This window comes from Notothenia coriiceps, unplaced genomic scaffold (genome assembly GCF_000735185.1).
Source record: "Notothenia coriiceps isolate Sejong01 unplaced genomic scaffold, NC01 NC01_scaffold00013390, whole genome shotgun sequence".
Lineage (NCBI taxonomy): Eukaryota > Metazoa > Chordata > Actinopteri > Perciformes > Nototheniidae > Notothenia > Notothenia coriiceps.
In genome coordinates this window covers 1-17,342 of record NW_011346091.1, presented here as the reverse complement: position 1 = coordinate 17,342, position 17,342 = coordinate 1, and the positions used below count along the sequence as shown (strand labels likewise).

The following is a 17,342-nucleotide window of genomic DNA, read 5'->3' as shown; positions in this document are numbered from 1 at the left end:
CGTTACGATTGGACTGACACACTACGAGCCCTGCCCGACTTGAGTGGTCCTAACGCCGCCTTGGTGTGCACTGCAGTGCTGTGTCGTGGTTCGTCGCCGTTCAACTTAGGTCTGAAAAGACCTATGGAGTACTTAAACTGGGTAAAAAGGGGCTATAATTCGTTCACTAAATGTCGTTTATCCTTTGCTATAAGCTAGATATAGTGCACAATGACCTTATTCTTGCGTTGTTCAATTACGTAAAACTTTGTCAAGATACTAGAAAGTCGGAGTCTTAATGCGTTGCTATTCTGAATTGAATAAAGTAGTTTACACAGCATATCAACGAGTACCAATTGGACATTTTTCAGGAGTATTTTTGCAGGTAGCACTAGGACGGACTACCTTTGGAGAGTCCCTAGAGTCCTTTTGAGGAGACTCACTTTAATGTAAACATAATGTACTATTTTACGAAAGTTATTGAGTGACACCGAGCTGTTGCGCATAACCTTCATGATCAACACAATGGAATGAGATGTTATGATTCTTGAATTTATGTAAAAATGAACCCATAAGGCAATTAGAGTAAGTTATTGAGAGATTGAGGATGAAGCCGTTAAACTTTCGTAATATAACATGAGAAGGTGAAGAGATGAAAATACAGTTTTATAATCCATCGACAATTATTTATAATTTATGTCATGCATTCATATATTGGATAACTGTAATACCAAGTGGATAAATACCTCAAATTTCATTCGACGTGGTTGTCATATGCGCAGCTTCGGTCGATCGTTTAAGTTACCTAATGATTGATTGACTAACGTCAATGATTTTATTTATCAATATATGATATCTACATATATTGTATATATTATATCTATTTATTTATAAGACTTGTAAAGGCAAGACGTAAGCAGTCCGAAAATCAAAACCATGAAATTTCCACGGGCTACCAGTACCGGCGTAAAGATGAACTAGTATTAAGGTAACAACTCCAGATGATCTTATCTAAATGTAACAAGTTACGAAGGTTTGGAGTGTAACCAAAGAGTATTGTCAGAGCATTATCATACACAGTAAGTGAAGACAGGATCTGCGGAACAACCTCGAGGACGGGGCGGGGGAGGGAGAGGGATACTCGGGTGAACACGAGACTAACCAGTCGAGCGGGGTGAGACAAGACTCTACTTAAGGTGGTGGCAATCGTCGCCTTTTAGTCAACTAATACACAATGTTACCGGCATCGTTGGTTCTTTTACTGTTTGTCTACTCTTACGACGCACCCAGACCGCACGGGCATAACCGCCCTGAAACGCGCCGAGCGACGACCTCGCCCTGTCACCACTCGACCCCAAATGACACAGCAAAGGACAACCGGACGCAGCAGAGACGCCTGTCACGCGGTGCGCTCACTTACTTAGTCGCCCACAGACGCACCCTGCTGTGCTCCCAGTAAAACGGGCAGTAATCCGACTATGAGTCGCGCCGAGCGACGACCTCGCCTGTCAGCACTCGACCCACATCGACCACAGCAAAGGACAACGACGCACCCAGACCCGCCCCTCGTCACTCCGGTAGGCGCTTTGAGTCGGACTTTTTTTTTTAGTCGGGACTTAAGTCCGGACTCGTGGCCTGTTCCCTGCGCCATTCCTTTTTGTGTTGTTCCCCCCCCCCACCGACTTCCCCGACTCCGGTGGGGTAGGACGCTCCCGAGGTGATCGTGGGCGTGGGGGGCCGGGGTGGTTTGCGGTCACGTGTACGATGTCACTTCGTGGCGGTGTCAATAAGCGGGCGACCCCGCTCCGAGGTGATCGTGGGAGGGGGGGTCCGCCGGCAGTGTCAAAAGCGCGCGACTTCTCTCACACACCACACACACTCCTCGAGGTGCCTCAACAGGTAAACCTGGTTACCCAAACGTAAAACCAGCAGGCAAATGCCACGTGACACCAACGGGCCTTCTTTAGAGGGGGTTGCGGCGATCGTTAAGACCCCGTCCGTATCTCGTCCCATAAAAGACACAATCGTCAAAATCAGCGATTTCGGTCCCAAATGAAAACTCCCAAAAACTGCGGCAAATTGTTACGTCTTTTTGGAAGTATTGGTCGTGTTCCCCTGCCCATTAACTTGGCCGTTTTTCGGTACTGTACCCTGACTTCAAAACAAACAAAACAGGGTAGTTACCATCGAAAATGAACTCATAAGAGATAATAGAACGAAGTAATTTTGAAAGTGATGGGTGATGTATGTTGTTATGTGTAATCGGAAAAATATACTATGAAATATTCATAGGGCGTTTTAAACGAGTTTAACTTTTTAACTTTTAACGGAGTTAACTGTGAAATTTAAGCGGGGGAGAATCGTACATAAACATTCGTTACTTGTTCTATTATATTATAGGGATTTTTATATCATTATGAAACTTTTTCTGGCGTGACACGTAATTAGCCACGAAAGACTATCGAAATTCATATGAAACAGGGCTAGTATTAAGACCGTGAAGTTGACATAAATCTTTTAGTCCTGAGAAATCATTATTATTCTCATAAAATTTCGGTTTCATAATATTGGTAATGATCTGTCATTGGCTAGACTAGACTATGAAGAAGATGGCAGACCATTTTGTATTCCTTTTGAGTCGGCGTTGGTCAGGAACCGCAACATTTACATGCACTCTTTTCATCGCTGCAGCAGTGGCAAAGTACTGACGTGCAAGAACGAGGGACACAAATTGAGTTTTGTGACGACAACAAAGTATAAACTTTCGTTCTACAATGGTTGTTTTCTCTTTTTTTTCTCTTCTTTTTAGGTGTTTGGAAGGTGTGAACCGTTTTTCCAGTCTCGTCCTTCGGCAAATGCGGAAGAGTTTCATGTCTCGCGCGCCTGGACTTTTCGTCCGTGTAATTATAGGTGGACTACTTTTTGTATTTGGTCTAGTTGGACGAATTCGTGTTACACTCTCCGAGTTTGATTGGTATCTACAGTTTCAGGGTCGTAGAAGTGTCCGAGTAGACCTACTTTCTACATGTGGCTACCCCGTCGTGACCTCGCCGTTCGTGGTGGACCCAGTGTTCTAGTTCTGTAAGTTCTCTTCACTCCACTACGGAGTTTATTTATTTGTGACCGTCACTTATAAGTTCGAACTTACAGAACTAGAACACTGCGTCCACCACAAACGCGCGGGTGGCAGACGGTAGCCACATGTACGAAGGTAGGTCTAACTCGACACTCTACACCCTGAAACTCGTAGATACCCAATGCAAACTCGCGAGAGTGCTAAACACATTTCGTCCTAAACTAGACAAATACACATAAGTACGTCACTATAATTACAGGACGAAAGTCCACTAGACATCGAAACTTTCCGACGTTGCCGAAGGGACCAGACTGGAAGAAACGGTTCACCCTTCCAAAACACTAAAGAAGAGAAAAAAAGAGAAAACAACATTGTAGAGAAAGTTTTTATACTTTGTTGTCGTCACACAAACTACAATGTCGTGTCCTCTTTCTTTGACCGTGGCAGTACTCCACTCGTCACCATGAAAAGGTTGCATGTAGATGTTGCCGGTTCTGACAACCACTCACAAGGATTACAACAATGGCTCTCCCATCTTCTTCATAAAGTCTAAGTTCTAAATGAAGTCATTACATTATTTAGAAACCGAATTTTTATGAGATAATAATACATTGATTTTTTCAGGGACAAAAGATTTATTAGTCAGACTTTCACGTCTTAATACTAGTTCTGGTTTATATTGAATTTCATAGTTCTTCCGTGGCTAAATCCGTCGTCGACCCGCAGAAAAGTTGTCATAATATAAAAACTTCCCTATAGTATAATAGAACAAGTAACGAATTTTATTCGTACATTCTCTTAAATTACACCAGTTAAACTCCGGTAAAGTTAAAAAGTTAAACTCCCGTTAAAACCTATGAATATTTTCAGTATTTTTTCCGATTACACAAAATACATCACCCTCACTTTCAAATTACTTCCCGTATATTCACCTTTATCGACGTTCATTATCATTTGGTTTAATACTGTTTTGTTTTGTTTGAATTCAGCGTACAGTACGAAAAGGGCCAATAATTCGGGCAGGGGGAACACAGCAATACTTCCAAAAGAGACGTACATTTGCCCAGGTCTTTGGCCGAGCGTTTCATTGGGGGACATCCGCTCATTTTGACGGATTGTGTCTTTTATGGACAGCATACGGGACGGGGGTCTTACGGACGCAACCTCTAAAAAGCCGCCCTGCGTTCACTGCATTGGCTGCTGGTTTACTTGGGGTACACCAGGTCTTAACTCGGGTTACGCGCACCTCGCGAGGGAGTTGTCGTGTTGTGTGGTGAGGAGGAGTCCGCCCGCTTTGACACTTGGCCTTCCCACGATCACCTCGGAGCGTCGGTCCGCTTTGCACCGCACGAATGTGACATCCACGTGACGCAAACCCCCACCCGCCCCCCCACGCCCACCGATCACCTCGCGAGCCGTCTACCCCACCCGACGTCCGGGGAAGTCGTGGGGCGGGAGGCGCAGGGGACACACGAGTCCGACTTAAGTCCGGACTCAAGTCCGACTCAAGCGCTACCGGTGACAGGGGCGTCTGGGGGTGCGTCGTTTGTCCTTTGCTGTGCGTCATGCGGGTCGAGTGTGACAGGGAGGTCGTCGCTCGCGCGTTTTCCAGCGCGCGGTTATGCCGTGGTCTGGCGGTGCCGTCCGTAGAGACGTAGACAAACCAGTAAAAGGACCAACCCGATTGCGGGTAACATTGTGTATTAGTGACTAAAAGGCGACATTCCCACCACCTAAGAGGTCTTGTCTTAGCATTGCTGGTATAGCCGCATCTCAACTTTGTGTATCAGTGTTTATCTCCGAGTTTGTCTTGTTTTTTCCCGGATTTCCCGAAGCTTTAAGGATCATGGTGAAGAGGTGTGTCGTTGGCGGGGGTAGCAACACCAATTGGGATGGTTTTACCGTTCATTTGTTCCCGAAAGAGAAGGCCGGTGGTGCACATTCGCGTTTTGCTGGCTCGAACCTATACGGTTCTAGGCCTCTTATTTCTGGTGTAAAAGGCGGCAGAGATCGTTCAGATTCATCGTCACTGCTCGCATCGTCCACACCAAATAATTGTTCTGTCAAATTGTGCCAAATACCCGCGCTATTAGCTTTTTCTGATGCGTAAACATCAACAATATTTGACGCCATTTTTCGTTGTGAACTCTCGCTGGCTGCGCGCATTGGCTGTCGATCCGGACGGCAGCAGGGATCCAGACAGCGGCAGCCGGGAACCACACGTGACGTCACGAAATGGCCTGCTTCCAGAAGCAAAGTTTTTTTTATTGGACCTAATATTTTTCCTTTTTTTACATATTATTCAGTATGAAATAAAGAAACATACATTGACTATCTGTTGCATACACCCCCCAGAAATCAACTGCCAAAAACAGTTTTTAATGTAAGATAAGGACTTTAAGGTGATCCAAGGTACTTATTAGAGGATGGAGATCATGGTGCGCTTCACTGTTTTGTGCTCAGGGTGGTGGCTCAGAACGAGAGGCGGGATGAGTGGACGTCCCTGCTTGTCACCATCAAGAAGCTCTTCATCCAGTATCCTGTGCTGGTGCGGCTGAAGGAAGAAGGTAGTGGATCTGTCCAGTGTTCGCCTTCTGTAACCAAACTCCTGCTTTGTGTTTCTTCTTTATTTTCTCTCATTCCAGATGGTTTTTCTGTCGGTTACAACTCCACTGCTGCTCAAGGAAACTACCTGGAGGCCATCAACCTTTCCTTCAATGGTGAGTGGTCCAATTCCAGAACATGTCTGATCCCAGAAAAAGAGGAGGTGTTTAATGTGGGCATATAACCAGGGGTGCACATAAGTGGTACGCAGGTACGCATGCGTGGCAACAATCTGAAATGCGTACCGTCACTTGTGTCACAAAGCGCATTTGCGTACCGATGTATATGTGAAGCTTTTCCATAAGGCGGTTAGATCACCGGACGACGGAGTCGGTCTCCGTGTGCAAAGACAGGGCTGCTGTTAACGTCGGCCTGTACAGCAGCACTGCGCTAAAACAGCTGATCACAACGTTCACACGCTCTGTGGTCACGAAGCTCTGCAGTTTGAGGGAGCCGGAAGTTGGAGTACCAAACACTGACTCCAGGTACTCATCTGAGTACCTCACTGAGAAAGTTGTGTGCACCCCTGCATATAACTGTAACACCTTTATATAGATATTTGACTCATCTGAGAGACAGTGGCTAGGTGACTTATTCTAAATTGTGTTAGTGATCAAACCGAGTTGTTAGAGTGATAATCAGACGGAAATGCTATTGTGACTCGTTCATTATTTAAATCCGTTATTTTATAAAGTTCCTCAGTTGGAATTGCTAAAAAAACATTTCTGTGACCGAGCTGTGTTCATGCTGAGTGATTGATTATTTTTCCTATCCAATATTGTGTTTTGACTTTTTAGGATAGGATTTTTTTATTATAGATATATAGGAAAATGTATATAACATGACCATCCTGTCACGTTGTCAGATGTACACTACATGATCATTGTGGTCAAAGTTATTCATGATCATTATATTATCTTTAGAAAATCAATAAAATATCCTTAAGCTACTTTCAATATTGTCTCTCTTTAAGGAAATTAATTATATTTGTAATACAAGTGAAGTGAGGAAGAGTACAAAAGCAGAAAAGTGTACATAAGCATCTTTTTAAGAGAAGATGGATAATTTACAACTGAATTTTTCTAAACATTTTGGGGAACATAGCCTTGCATGGAATATTTAATTTAAAGGAGTTCCTGACCCTTCAGAAAGTCACAAAGAAAACTCTTGAATTTTCATAACATTAAATCAAATATATAAACAGGTAGTACTTACGGTACTCATTCTCCTCGTTCACTCTAGTCTCATTCTCTGCGTGAGTTCCAAAGTGTATCCAAAAGTGGAAATCTTGAAAAGTTATTCTTTTTAGAAGGATATATCCAGATAAGTCAGCGTCTGTCACTTGTTACTAACTGATAAAGATTAGAAAGCTGACACTGACCATGTCTCCGCAGTTTTTGACAAGCACTACATCAACCGTAACTTTGACCGCACCGGCCAGATGTCGGTGGTCATCACGCCGGGGGTGGGGGTGTTCGAAGTGGACCGTCTGCTTATGATTCTCACCAAGCAGCGTATGATTGACAATGGTGAGTGATGACACAATCACGTGTCCGACAGATGGTTTGTATCCTCACTCTAATTTGCTTTGAATAGACACGTCAGCTAAATATAATGTCATATATTGCAAGGTGATTTCTCCCTCTTTAGGTATCGGGGTGGACTTGGTGTGTATGGGCGAGCAGCCATTACACGCTGTACCGTTATTCAAGGTAATACATTCGGACTGTAGATGCTTAGTTCATACACCTGTTTTGAAAACACACACATCAAGTCAGCAGTTTCCTGACCTAGTTAAGGTAAGAGGATTATGATGGAGGAATAGTTTGTGTTGTTGAAATGTAATGCATTATGCAGAGAGATGGTACTTCTCCACCCTCATTGGTAATAATGCGATAATAGAAAGACCTGTCAATACACCAATCCAGTTCAGCAGCAATAAGTACTCAGATATTTACTAAAGTTAAAGTATCAATACTACGGTGTAAAAATAAATTCCTGTATCCAATATTGTACTAAAGAAAAGTATAAAAGTATCAGCATCAAAATATTCTTAAAGTACTCATCATGCAGAATTTTACAATCATATACATTAAATAATTGTTTTATAATTATTGATGCATCAGTATGTTCATCACTTAAATATTGTATTTGGTTTACTTTAAATACTGCTGGGTTGATAAACCTAAAACCATGTAATGTAGCTATTGATTAAAGTTGCAAAATATATGCACTGGAGTAATAGTCGTTGACTATTTTCCTACAAAATGTAGTTGGGTAAAAGTGTAAAGTAGCATTATGCAAAAATACTCAATTTCTCAAAAGTACAAGTAGCTCAGATTTGTACATAAGTACAGTAATTGAGTATATGTACTTAATTACATTTCACCACTGGCTCTGGCGTGTATATTACATACAAGTGGTTAGTAGATCAATGTAATACATGGTAGGTGTTGTAATATAAGATTGAATATTGATTGGGATTTAGTAATGTTAAGGTTGAGATCTTTAAAGCATAGGTCAACAGCTTTCAAAGTCTGTCTGACAAAACTCATACATATGGAAGTGAAACAGGGTTTGATTGCTCTCATCATTCCTTCTGTTCATACTGGACACCTGCTTGAGCAGTATTGATTCAGAAAGTTTGTTTCTGTTACATTGGATGTTATACTTGTTGGTTTCTGATGTTCATCCTCTCTGTAGCTACACAACAGGACAGCACCTGGAGACTCTCGGGTTGGAGACGACTACAACCTTCCTCACTGGATCAACCACAGGTTAAACATTCAGCTGATAAATAAATATACATTTTCATTCTATGCAAAGCTGATGACTTGCATATTTTTCTTCCACACCTGCAGCTTCTACACCTCCAAAAGTCAGAACTCTTGCAGCTCCTTTACTCCTCGAATCAAACTGGCCGGACGCAAGGTGCATCCACATTTGATCACGGACTGTTGAGTGACTTTAACAAATTCAAAAAGTTATTTTTTGCATGTTTTGACTTGTTAAACCTACATTTCTTGTAGCTTCATGCTGAGAAATTCAAGAGCAGCAAGGAACACAGTAAGTTACAACCCGTTGCCTCTCTGAGCTCTTTCGAATCTCTAGAATGCCAGGGGTGGCCTGTTTCACCACTGTCAAATATATCTCAGCATCTCCTGGATTATTTAGATATTCATTGTTGTCATTATATAATTGCCTCTGACATTGGTTATCTCCTGACTTTCCTCAAGTGCCACAATGAGATTGATTTGTGCAATGGCTTTACAGTTGATGGAAGGATTGCTATAAAACAGGGAGCCTTGGATACATCTTAATGATGCTAAACCTCTTCCAGCTCTCTGCGCTCCAAAGGACTCTGAAAACAGCCTCCCTATTCAGGTGGACTACGACGCCCATGATGCTCAGGTGTTCAGACTGCCTGGCCCGTCACGAATTCAGAGGAGCACCAACTTCAGGTACCTTACTACACTAAACTAGCTTTAGTTAGACACACAGTACACCCTGTGTGGTTCCACGGCTTACTTTGGCTATATGAAAGTTGCGCAACTTTAACCAGGCATTTGTGTGACTTGTTTATTATTCCAAGTACTTAGAATAATAACCTGTTTTCTATCATTATGGTAACAACTATCTACTCATTCAAAGTATTTATGGTGAATAATGAATATGCTATACATCTTGAGTCTTCCCCGACGTGGAGTTTTATTTTAATTTGAAAAGCATTCTTCAATTGAACACACCAAAAACAAAACAAGTACTATTTAGTCTGTTGGCTCTAAATCTTGATATTAATACATCAAAATGGCTTCGTGGTTGGGAACAATCATCCATATAACACGAGAGAACCTTAACATCAGGAAATCTTCTACTTACGCCGCTAGGTTCCAAACACTGTCAATTAAAACTGACAAAATATTAATTTATGGGGAATATGCATCAGGGAACGCCACTGGCATACTATTAGAGTTATCCTTGTGGACCTCCAACCCTGGTGATCAATGACTGTGTGTCTTTCAGAATGGGTCGAGACAGAGAGGCGAGTGGGACCAGTGGGAGGAAGAGCTGGGGCTCGGTGGAGGTCAGTGCGAGCATCGGAGCGTCGCCTCCTGTTCGCTCTGCGGGGCCGGAGGAGCAGCGCAGCCTGGCCTCTGACGACAGCCTGGGCCCCGTGTCCAACATGCTGCTCATCCCCCGCATGCCTCTTGTCCAGTATGAAGTCAGCAGCTCCCTGGGATACACCAGCACCAGAGGTAACTGATTCACATCCAAGAGGGATAGATTGGAGGTATGAGGTACTTATCCAGGGTCAGTGTATTATCTGTGGTAAATGACAAAAGGAATTCTCCCACCTTGGAGAAACAGCCAGGCATACCACACTAATTTAAAGGAATGTATGGGGGGCAAGAGTACAATTTTAGTAGACACTACATTTCTTATATTTTCATCACTCTACCTTGCCTTTAGAAAGCCATTTTTGACAACACAATTAAAGCTGGTATAGTCATCTATGCTCTTATAAGACACCAGACTCTTTGACAAAAAAAGTCATTTCAACTTGCTAAACATGGATATTGCTGATCAACCACTGATCCGTAAGTTTGTTTGTGTTATTGTGTGACTTCCAACTAACCCCTTTATATCACCAGTCACACAAGAACATCAACAAATCGATCAAGGCAAAAGTAAACCAGAAACTTCCATAGTCTGCAAGATAAATGACTGTAATTTTCAATGGAGGCTTGTGGCTTCCAAGAGATGATAGTTAACGCCTTGAGTTCCCTGTAGGCAAGGGCTGGCCAGATCAAATATCAAAATATAGAGTAAACTGATGTTGAATATTTTTGGTGTGTCTGACCTTTTGGTGGAAAAAAACATGTTTATCTGCTTTCCCTGTTAAACAAATGTTATTGATAAGTACCTCATACAGCAACACTTCAGAATATCTGAATTGTCCCTTAAAGGGAAACACTTACAAGGGATCTGTTTGCTCCACCGTTTTCCTTTCTCCACTCCATTCTCCTTTTCTGCTGTGTTGTTCAGAGTTGTTGGAGAAGATGATGGACTCTCAGCGGGACTCCAGTGCCCCTGGCAGGTTCACCGTGGGAAGTGCTGAGTCCACCCTGCACATCCGCCCCGGAGGGTACACCCCCCAAAGAGCACTGATTAACCCCTTCACGCCGTCCAGGATGCCCATGAAGCTCACCTCCAACCGGCGGCGCTGGATGCACACCTTCCCTGTTGGTGAGGGAACACGCACGCACGCATGCACACGCATGCGCACGCACACACACACACACACACACACACACACACACACACACACACACACACACACACACACACACACACACACACACACACACACACACACACCACATGTGTATTAAAAAATACAATTTCTCATCATTTCAATTAACTTATTTTTGGCAACTTCCTTCCCCTTTAACTCAAGGCATCACATTATTTTGGGATGAGTAAGAAGTAAATGAATGCAGTAACGCTGGTATTTATCCAAACATCAGACTGTGAGTGTTGTTCTGCAGGTCCTTCTGGAGAGGCTATCCAGATCCATCACCAGACCAGACAGAACATGGCTGAGCTGCAGGGCAGTCAGCAGAGAGACCCCGCCCACACCTCCGCTGAGCTGCTGGAGCTGGCGTATCACGAGGCCACTGGAAGGTTAGCCCCACCTTCCACAAGGAACAAACACCTGCTTTTGTAAATAAATGCATCTTAAAACACAAGAAGAAGAAGAGTCGGATGATGAAACCTTTTTTATTTGTCACACATACATGCACACAGCACACACAGTGAAATATGTCCTCTGCTTTTAACCCATCCTTGTACTAGGAGCAGTCACAGACAGGGACATGAATGTTTATTATTTCCCTTTATATTCTAGGCGGACAGTCTCTAGGCATGCAGGAGAGAACGGCCTTTACATCGGTGGAGGGATGGAGGAGTTCACCGGGAGTCCAGGGAGCAACAATAGTGGTGATATGTCTGCTCAAAAACAATATGCTTTACTTGCAGTGACAAAAGAACACCAGACTTATAGCAAGGATTTATTTTTGAGTAAATGTTGGCGATATTTTATAAATGAGACACACTATTGCACTGGGTTATAAGTTCCTTTATCATTCCACCCTCTGAAAATAGTCCCCAACAAATGCATTATTTCCTCCTTTAAAGTAACTTTTGTTAAATCTTTTCAATTTTTGGGCAATACATTTGTTTTAACAATGAACCAACCTTATCCTTTCAAAATGAGGATTGAGCCATGTTCAGCTCAAAAAAGGAAGTCATTCAAAGAGCTGCAACAGTTAGTCAATTAATTGGTAGGAAATAAATAATTGCCAACCATTTTTAAAACAAAAAAAGTGTCATAAACGTACAGGTTCCAGCTTCTCAAACGTGAGGATTTGCTGCTTTTCTGTCTTGTATATGACAGTAAATCAAGTTGGGTTTAAAACTACACTCTATGGTTTAGAATATTGCACAACATAAAAAATGTTTTTACACATTACTTTGGACTATGGGAAACTGCTATATTCAATTTGCTCCTTTTTGAGATTGAAAATAATTGTCAGATTACTTGAAAAATATATTATTTGTTGGTTGCACCCTCTAAAATATTGTTCCTGTCTTTCTATATGTTTAATTGTGATCTCTGTATAGGAACCATAAACAATTGCGGCTCCACATTTGAAGACGTTTCCCTCAACGGTGCCGATCCAAGTGAGTCCATCTCGTCCCTATGAAAACATAAATTATAAGTATGTAAAAAAAACTCAGGATCGGGTTGTGATTCATAATCACCATACTGATAAGGGCAGATAACCTTTGGTGGTGTCCTTAACCTGTGAGGGTCATTCAGTTGTGGCAGGCAGGTTTCTGTGGGCGTCGGTCTCCAGGGGTCTCAGTTATAAACAACTACAGGTCATGTGGCTCGGGTTCCCCCTCCTCCTCCCTCTGTCACCTCTCTTTCTCTGTCCCACTCTTTCCTTCCTCATCTCTGGGCCTTCTGTTGATCTTAAGTCTCATGACGAAATATGACCATGTCTACAACTCCTTTAATTAATGAGCATCATTTTCCTTCACGGTGATCTGTTTGCATTCACAGAGCCTTGTGTATATATAGATCACTCCTGCATGGCAGTTTCTCTTGATTGATTGTAAATGGGACCTTCTGTTAAAAAAAGTCTGTCTTGCACACCATTTTTAGGAGTTGGCTCACCAGCTGTATGTCTGCATGATGTGATTCTCTTCTTAAATTCACTATACAGGTTACACCTTTCCTGAGATTTTGACACATTGTAGGATACATTTATGCTGACTGTTAGCATGTCATATTGTTTTAAGTTATATCCTGCTGTATTGTTTTAGTGGTGGTGATTAGATGCACAGGTAGGTATAAATAGGGGCATTGTTGATAGGTAGAGAAGGGCATATGTAGAGGGAACGCACTCAGTTCTAACACATTTTTACACGTCCCAATGTCCTTTTCTGGTTGCCATTGTAGGGATTGTACACGGACAAATGACAGAATTTCCAGTATTTATATCCAGTATAGTTTGAGGTTAATCAGGGCCCGAGCACAAAAGGGCTAGGAACACATGTGTGCGTTTCCTCTGCCTATTCGCCGATTATAAATCCCTGTGCATCTAATCCTTGCCACCTAGTTTCCAAAAAAATACTGCAGGACAAAACTCAACAAAAAATATGACGTTCCAACAATATACATAAACGGCTCTTGCACACATTTTCACTTGCTTGTGAGTGATGTTGATCTCAGACTGTCACCGGGCTACAATCTGCATGTCTGATCACTGCACCTCTACTCCAGGCTGCTCAGGAATCACCAGTAAAGTAACACGTTCTGTTTGTTCTGCCCCTCTCTTCTACTCTCTTCTTTGTTTGTCTTCACTCTTTTGTTTCCACCTTCACGTCTTCATCCTATCCCCTCCTGTCTTTATTTATTACACCCCTGTGCTTCCCCTTCCTCCCTATATCCTTCCCTGCCCCCCCACACATGTACCTCTCCACTCTGGGTACATGCACTTGTCTTTGCTGTGGGGATGTTTTGTATGTGTGTGTGTGTGGGTGCCCCTGAAGCCCTGCTGCTGTCTGCACCCCCGACAGTGCCCAGCTTCTGCTGCACAGTGGGGGTGGACTGGAAGTCTCTGACCACCCCAGCCTGCCTCCCCCTCACCACGGACTACTTCCCAGACCGGCAGGCGCTGCAGAACGACTACACAGAGGGCTGCTACGACCTGCTGCCCCACAGCGACCTGGAGAGGTAGGAGGCTCCTGTCTGCGGAGAACAGCTCTGTGTATAAGTCTGAGACACTCGTCAGCTGGTCATAAATTCACTGGCACAATGCTGTAATTTCATTGAATGATATGGAGGACATTTTACTTTTCAAATCCTTTTTGGTTCTACTACATTTTTATTTTCATGGTTGATTTTTCTACTAAAAGTATTCTGAAAAGAGTCAGTGGACTCAGGTTCGATTGCGGCCTGTGGAAAATTTCTGCATATCATCACCTGTCTCTCTTTCGAAACCATTAACAAAAAAAATAATCATATTTGTATAAAAGTAATACAAAAGTATAACATTTTTTAGACTACTGGCACTTCTTATGGCACCTTCACATTTCAGGAAAAATAAAACAAAAACTATTCTAATTTCCAATATGGACCCTATTTTCCCATGTTTTCGTGTCTAAGGCCTGGACACACCAGGCCGATTTTGGCCGTCGATGGGCGTCAGGCCGACGATGAGCGTCGACACACCCTGCTCAGATTGGTGTGTCCCGCACCGTTGTGTCTTTTCAGCCGTGCCAACACCTTTTCGGCTGAAAACCCACCGATTCGACATGTTGCAGTCGGCCAAAGGCTGTCGGCAAAAGAAATCACTCTGATTGGCTGTTCAGCTAGCAAATCAGTGCAGGAGAAGCGAAACGGAAGTGAGGGACCCAAACAAACTATTAAGAAGGCAAATCTTAGATTTCATTTAAAGTGGACCTATCGTGCTATATTTGAATAATATAGTGTAGGGCCATGCGTCAATACGATAAGGTATATTTATACGTTTAAAAAAAAAATTACCATACAGATCATGCATTTTAGCCATGACTCATTTCGCTCTATTTGCTCTCCTCCAGCCCCGTCTTTGCATGAGCTGCAGCTGAGCACGCCCCCCTGCAAAGGAGGGGGGCGAGGCACGAGCGTCATGTTACCATGCTGTTACCATGCTGTTACCATGCCAGGGCAACCTCTTATTCCCCTGATAGGTGGAGAGTTGCCCATATACTAAGCGGAGCTCGTTGTTTCTGACGTCAGAGAATTTTCAAATCTGTATCAGTCTGTATCAGATCCGTTGCAGCCCCGTTTTTAGAGATTTGGGAAAAGAGAGAGGGTTGTGTTTTCTGAGACTTGGTGAGTTCCCTGACATACCGGGGACACATATTCATGTATAAAAGACGTACAAAAGTGCATTTTGCATGATAGGTCCCCTTTAACTCCAGCTCTCGACACAGGTTCGGGAAAACCCCATGAGCTTCTCGCTGTAGAGTGAAAATGGAACGCACACGCTATTTGTTGTTTGTTTATATCACACGCAGTCTGTTCTTCTTCTCTCGGTTATCACGCAATCTGTCTTCCGGTTGTTGCCTCTTTTGAATGACGAATACACATTACCGCCGCCTGCTGATAAGGAGAGTTATTGCCACTCACGCATGCGCAGTTCATACGTGCTTCTTGGCCGTCGGCTGAAGTCTTTGCGGTGTGTTCCAGTGCGACACATGGCCAAGACGCAGAGACGCGAGGCGACACAACAGTCGGGGGTCCGTCTGTGTCAGTTCTTTGGTGTCAGCTTGGTGTGTCCGGGCCTTTAAGTGACTAATCACAATAATCACAAAATTGACATAATAGGCATTATGTTAAGCCATGTTCTTGGAAATCGTTTTGATGCTTTCTCTACTCATGCAGAACAAACTCTGGCAACACCAGCACTCTCTCAAATATATGTTTCCATTGTTTTACCCCTCTAACAAGTCAACACTCGCTAAATTTCAAAACATCTCCTTGCGAGAGCCTTTTTAGACACAATGTCACCCAGAAAGGATCATGTTAAAGGTAAAAAAACATGTATTATTTCTCTGCAGGATCCCTTTCCATAATGTTGTCGGGTACTTAATATCAATCTGAGCCTGTTAGAGGCAATAATGTGCACATTTAGTGGAGATACATACTATTGCCTCATTGGAGATCAGTTCAGCCCCAGCGACAGCTCTCAATAGTGGAGCAATTTTTAAGAAGAGCGTCGCCATTAGTCACTTAGATGAAAATAAATGGGAAAATAGGGTCCAAGTTGAAAATGACAGAAGTTACACTTTGATCAATCGTTATAGGACGCTAGGATTGAGGATCAATAAAATCATTGGGGAAAACACTGGTATAAAGAAGAAAATACAGCATTAGCTTTCATAAAGTTCACATGATTAACTAGGGTTAGTGCATATTTAAAAATAAATGTTTTACCTGCTAGGCAGAATCACATGTAATTATGTTCCTTTGAAAACAACCAAGCTAATAACAACTCAAGTGTCTTTGAGCATTAGGAAAGCGCTATAAAAATCTCATGTATTATTATTATTATTATTATTATTATTATTATGAATAAAAGGTAATACGAGTCATATGAGTTTTCCTGTCCAAATTATCAGAATAAGTGTCGATGTGTTTGCCTCTGTGTGTTTCCAGGCGTGAAGATGAAGCTCCGGTGATGAGTGCGGGTCAGGTGTTTGAGGAGTTCATCTGTCAGAGGTTGATGCAGGGCTACCAGATCATCGTGCAGCCCAACAACAGGAAGCCGCAGCCGCCTGCCAACACCCCGCTGGGCAGCAGCCCCCTCTACTCCAGGGGTGAGCTCATGTTTCATTTAACTTGCTGTCTACATATATTTATTTCAAATCCTTAACATTTCAAGATTTTCTACTGTGTTCCCACACCAAAGTGATCTTACTTTATTATTATTATTTCAGATTTCGCTTGTGATTAGGTACTTCTAAGTTGTTCGTATAGAGTTCTTGTTGTAGAATATTAATGCCACAAACTGTCTCATGTGGCATTAATTTCCTGGTTGTGTGTCCTCGTCCTCCTCTGGTTTTAGGTCTAGTGTCTCTGCGGCGGGCCGACGTGGAGGAGACGGTGTACTGGCTCAGTATGGGTCGCACCTTCCATAAAGTTTGCCTCAAAGACAAGATCATCACTGCCACTCGCTACCTGCCCAAGTGAGTACCCCCAACCCCAAAGAACTCTGCAAGGCTGCATTATTTGACCATTGAACCTCTCAAATAGAGAATAAGTATCTCCAGAGAAGTTAGGCATACGTGTGCACTCACGTGTCCCATCCTGTATGAAAACACAACACTCACAGTAAAACAATTAAGTTGTCTTTTAAAAAAGTGAAAAGGATTTAAAGTGGAGAGAATTTAAAGAAGAGATGAAGCCTTCATTTTTAACAGTTTTAGTTTTTTAAAGGTCCCCTTTAACGGCTCGTTGTAGCTCCAATAGCTCCAGCCCCCACCCTCCCTGTGAGCACAGTGTGCTCTGATTGGTCGGGACGTTGTGAATCGCGCTGAGCTCCGTGGAGGTGTGGTTTCCTTGTTT

At 43.0% G+C, this 17,342-nt stretch overlaps 1 protein-coding gene across 1 annotated transcript in view; it reads left to right on the top strand.

The window, feature by feature from the left end:
* The window catches only part of depdc5 (DEP domain containing 5, GATOR1 subcomplex subunit), a 22,718-nt gene extending 5,461 nt beyond the window's left edge, over window positions 1-17,257 (top strand). The window contains exons 11-27 of the mRNA XM_010774041.1: window positions 2,789-2,799; window positions 5,519-5,622; window positions 5,701-5,775; window positions 7,054-7,188; window positions 7,310-7,371; window positions 8,363-8,436; window positions 8,521-8,590; window positions 8,689-8,725; window positions 9,000-9,120; window positions 9,683-9,915; window positions 10,706-10,906; window positions 11,209-11,344; window positions 11,568-11,659; window positions 12,344-12,403; window positions 13,781-13,964; window positions 16,434-16,594; window positions 16,843-17,257. Of these exons, the coding sequence (XP_010772343.1) occupies window positions 2,789-2,799; window positions 5,519-5,622; window positions 5,701-5,775; window positions 7,054-7,188; window positions 7,310-7,371; window positions 8,363-8,436; window positions 8,521-8,590; window positions 8,689-8,725; window positions 9,000-9,120; window positions 9,683-9,915; window positions 10,706-10,906; window positions 11,209-11,344; window positions 11,568-11,659; window positions 12,344-12,403; window positions 13,781-13,964; window positions 16,434-16,594; window positions 16,843-16,967 (1,881 nt within the window). The 3' untranslated portion in view covers window positions 16,968-17,257. The remainder of the gene's footprint in view (window positions 1-2,788; window positions 2,800-5,518; window positions 5,623-5,700; window positions 5,776-7,053; window positions 7,189-7,309; window positions 7,372-8,362; window positions 8,437-8,520; window positions 8,591-8,688; window positions 8,726-8,999; window positions 9,121-9,682; window positions 9,916-10,705; window positions 10,907-11,208; window positions 11,345-11,567; window positions 11,660-12,343; window positions 12,404-13,780; window positions 13,965-16,433; window positions 16,595-16,842) is intronic.
* The last annotated feature ends 85 nt before the right edge of the window (window positions 17,258-17,342 follow it).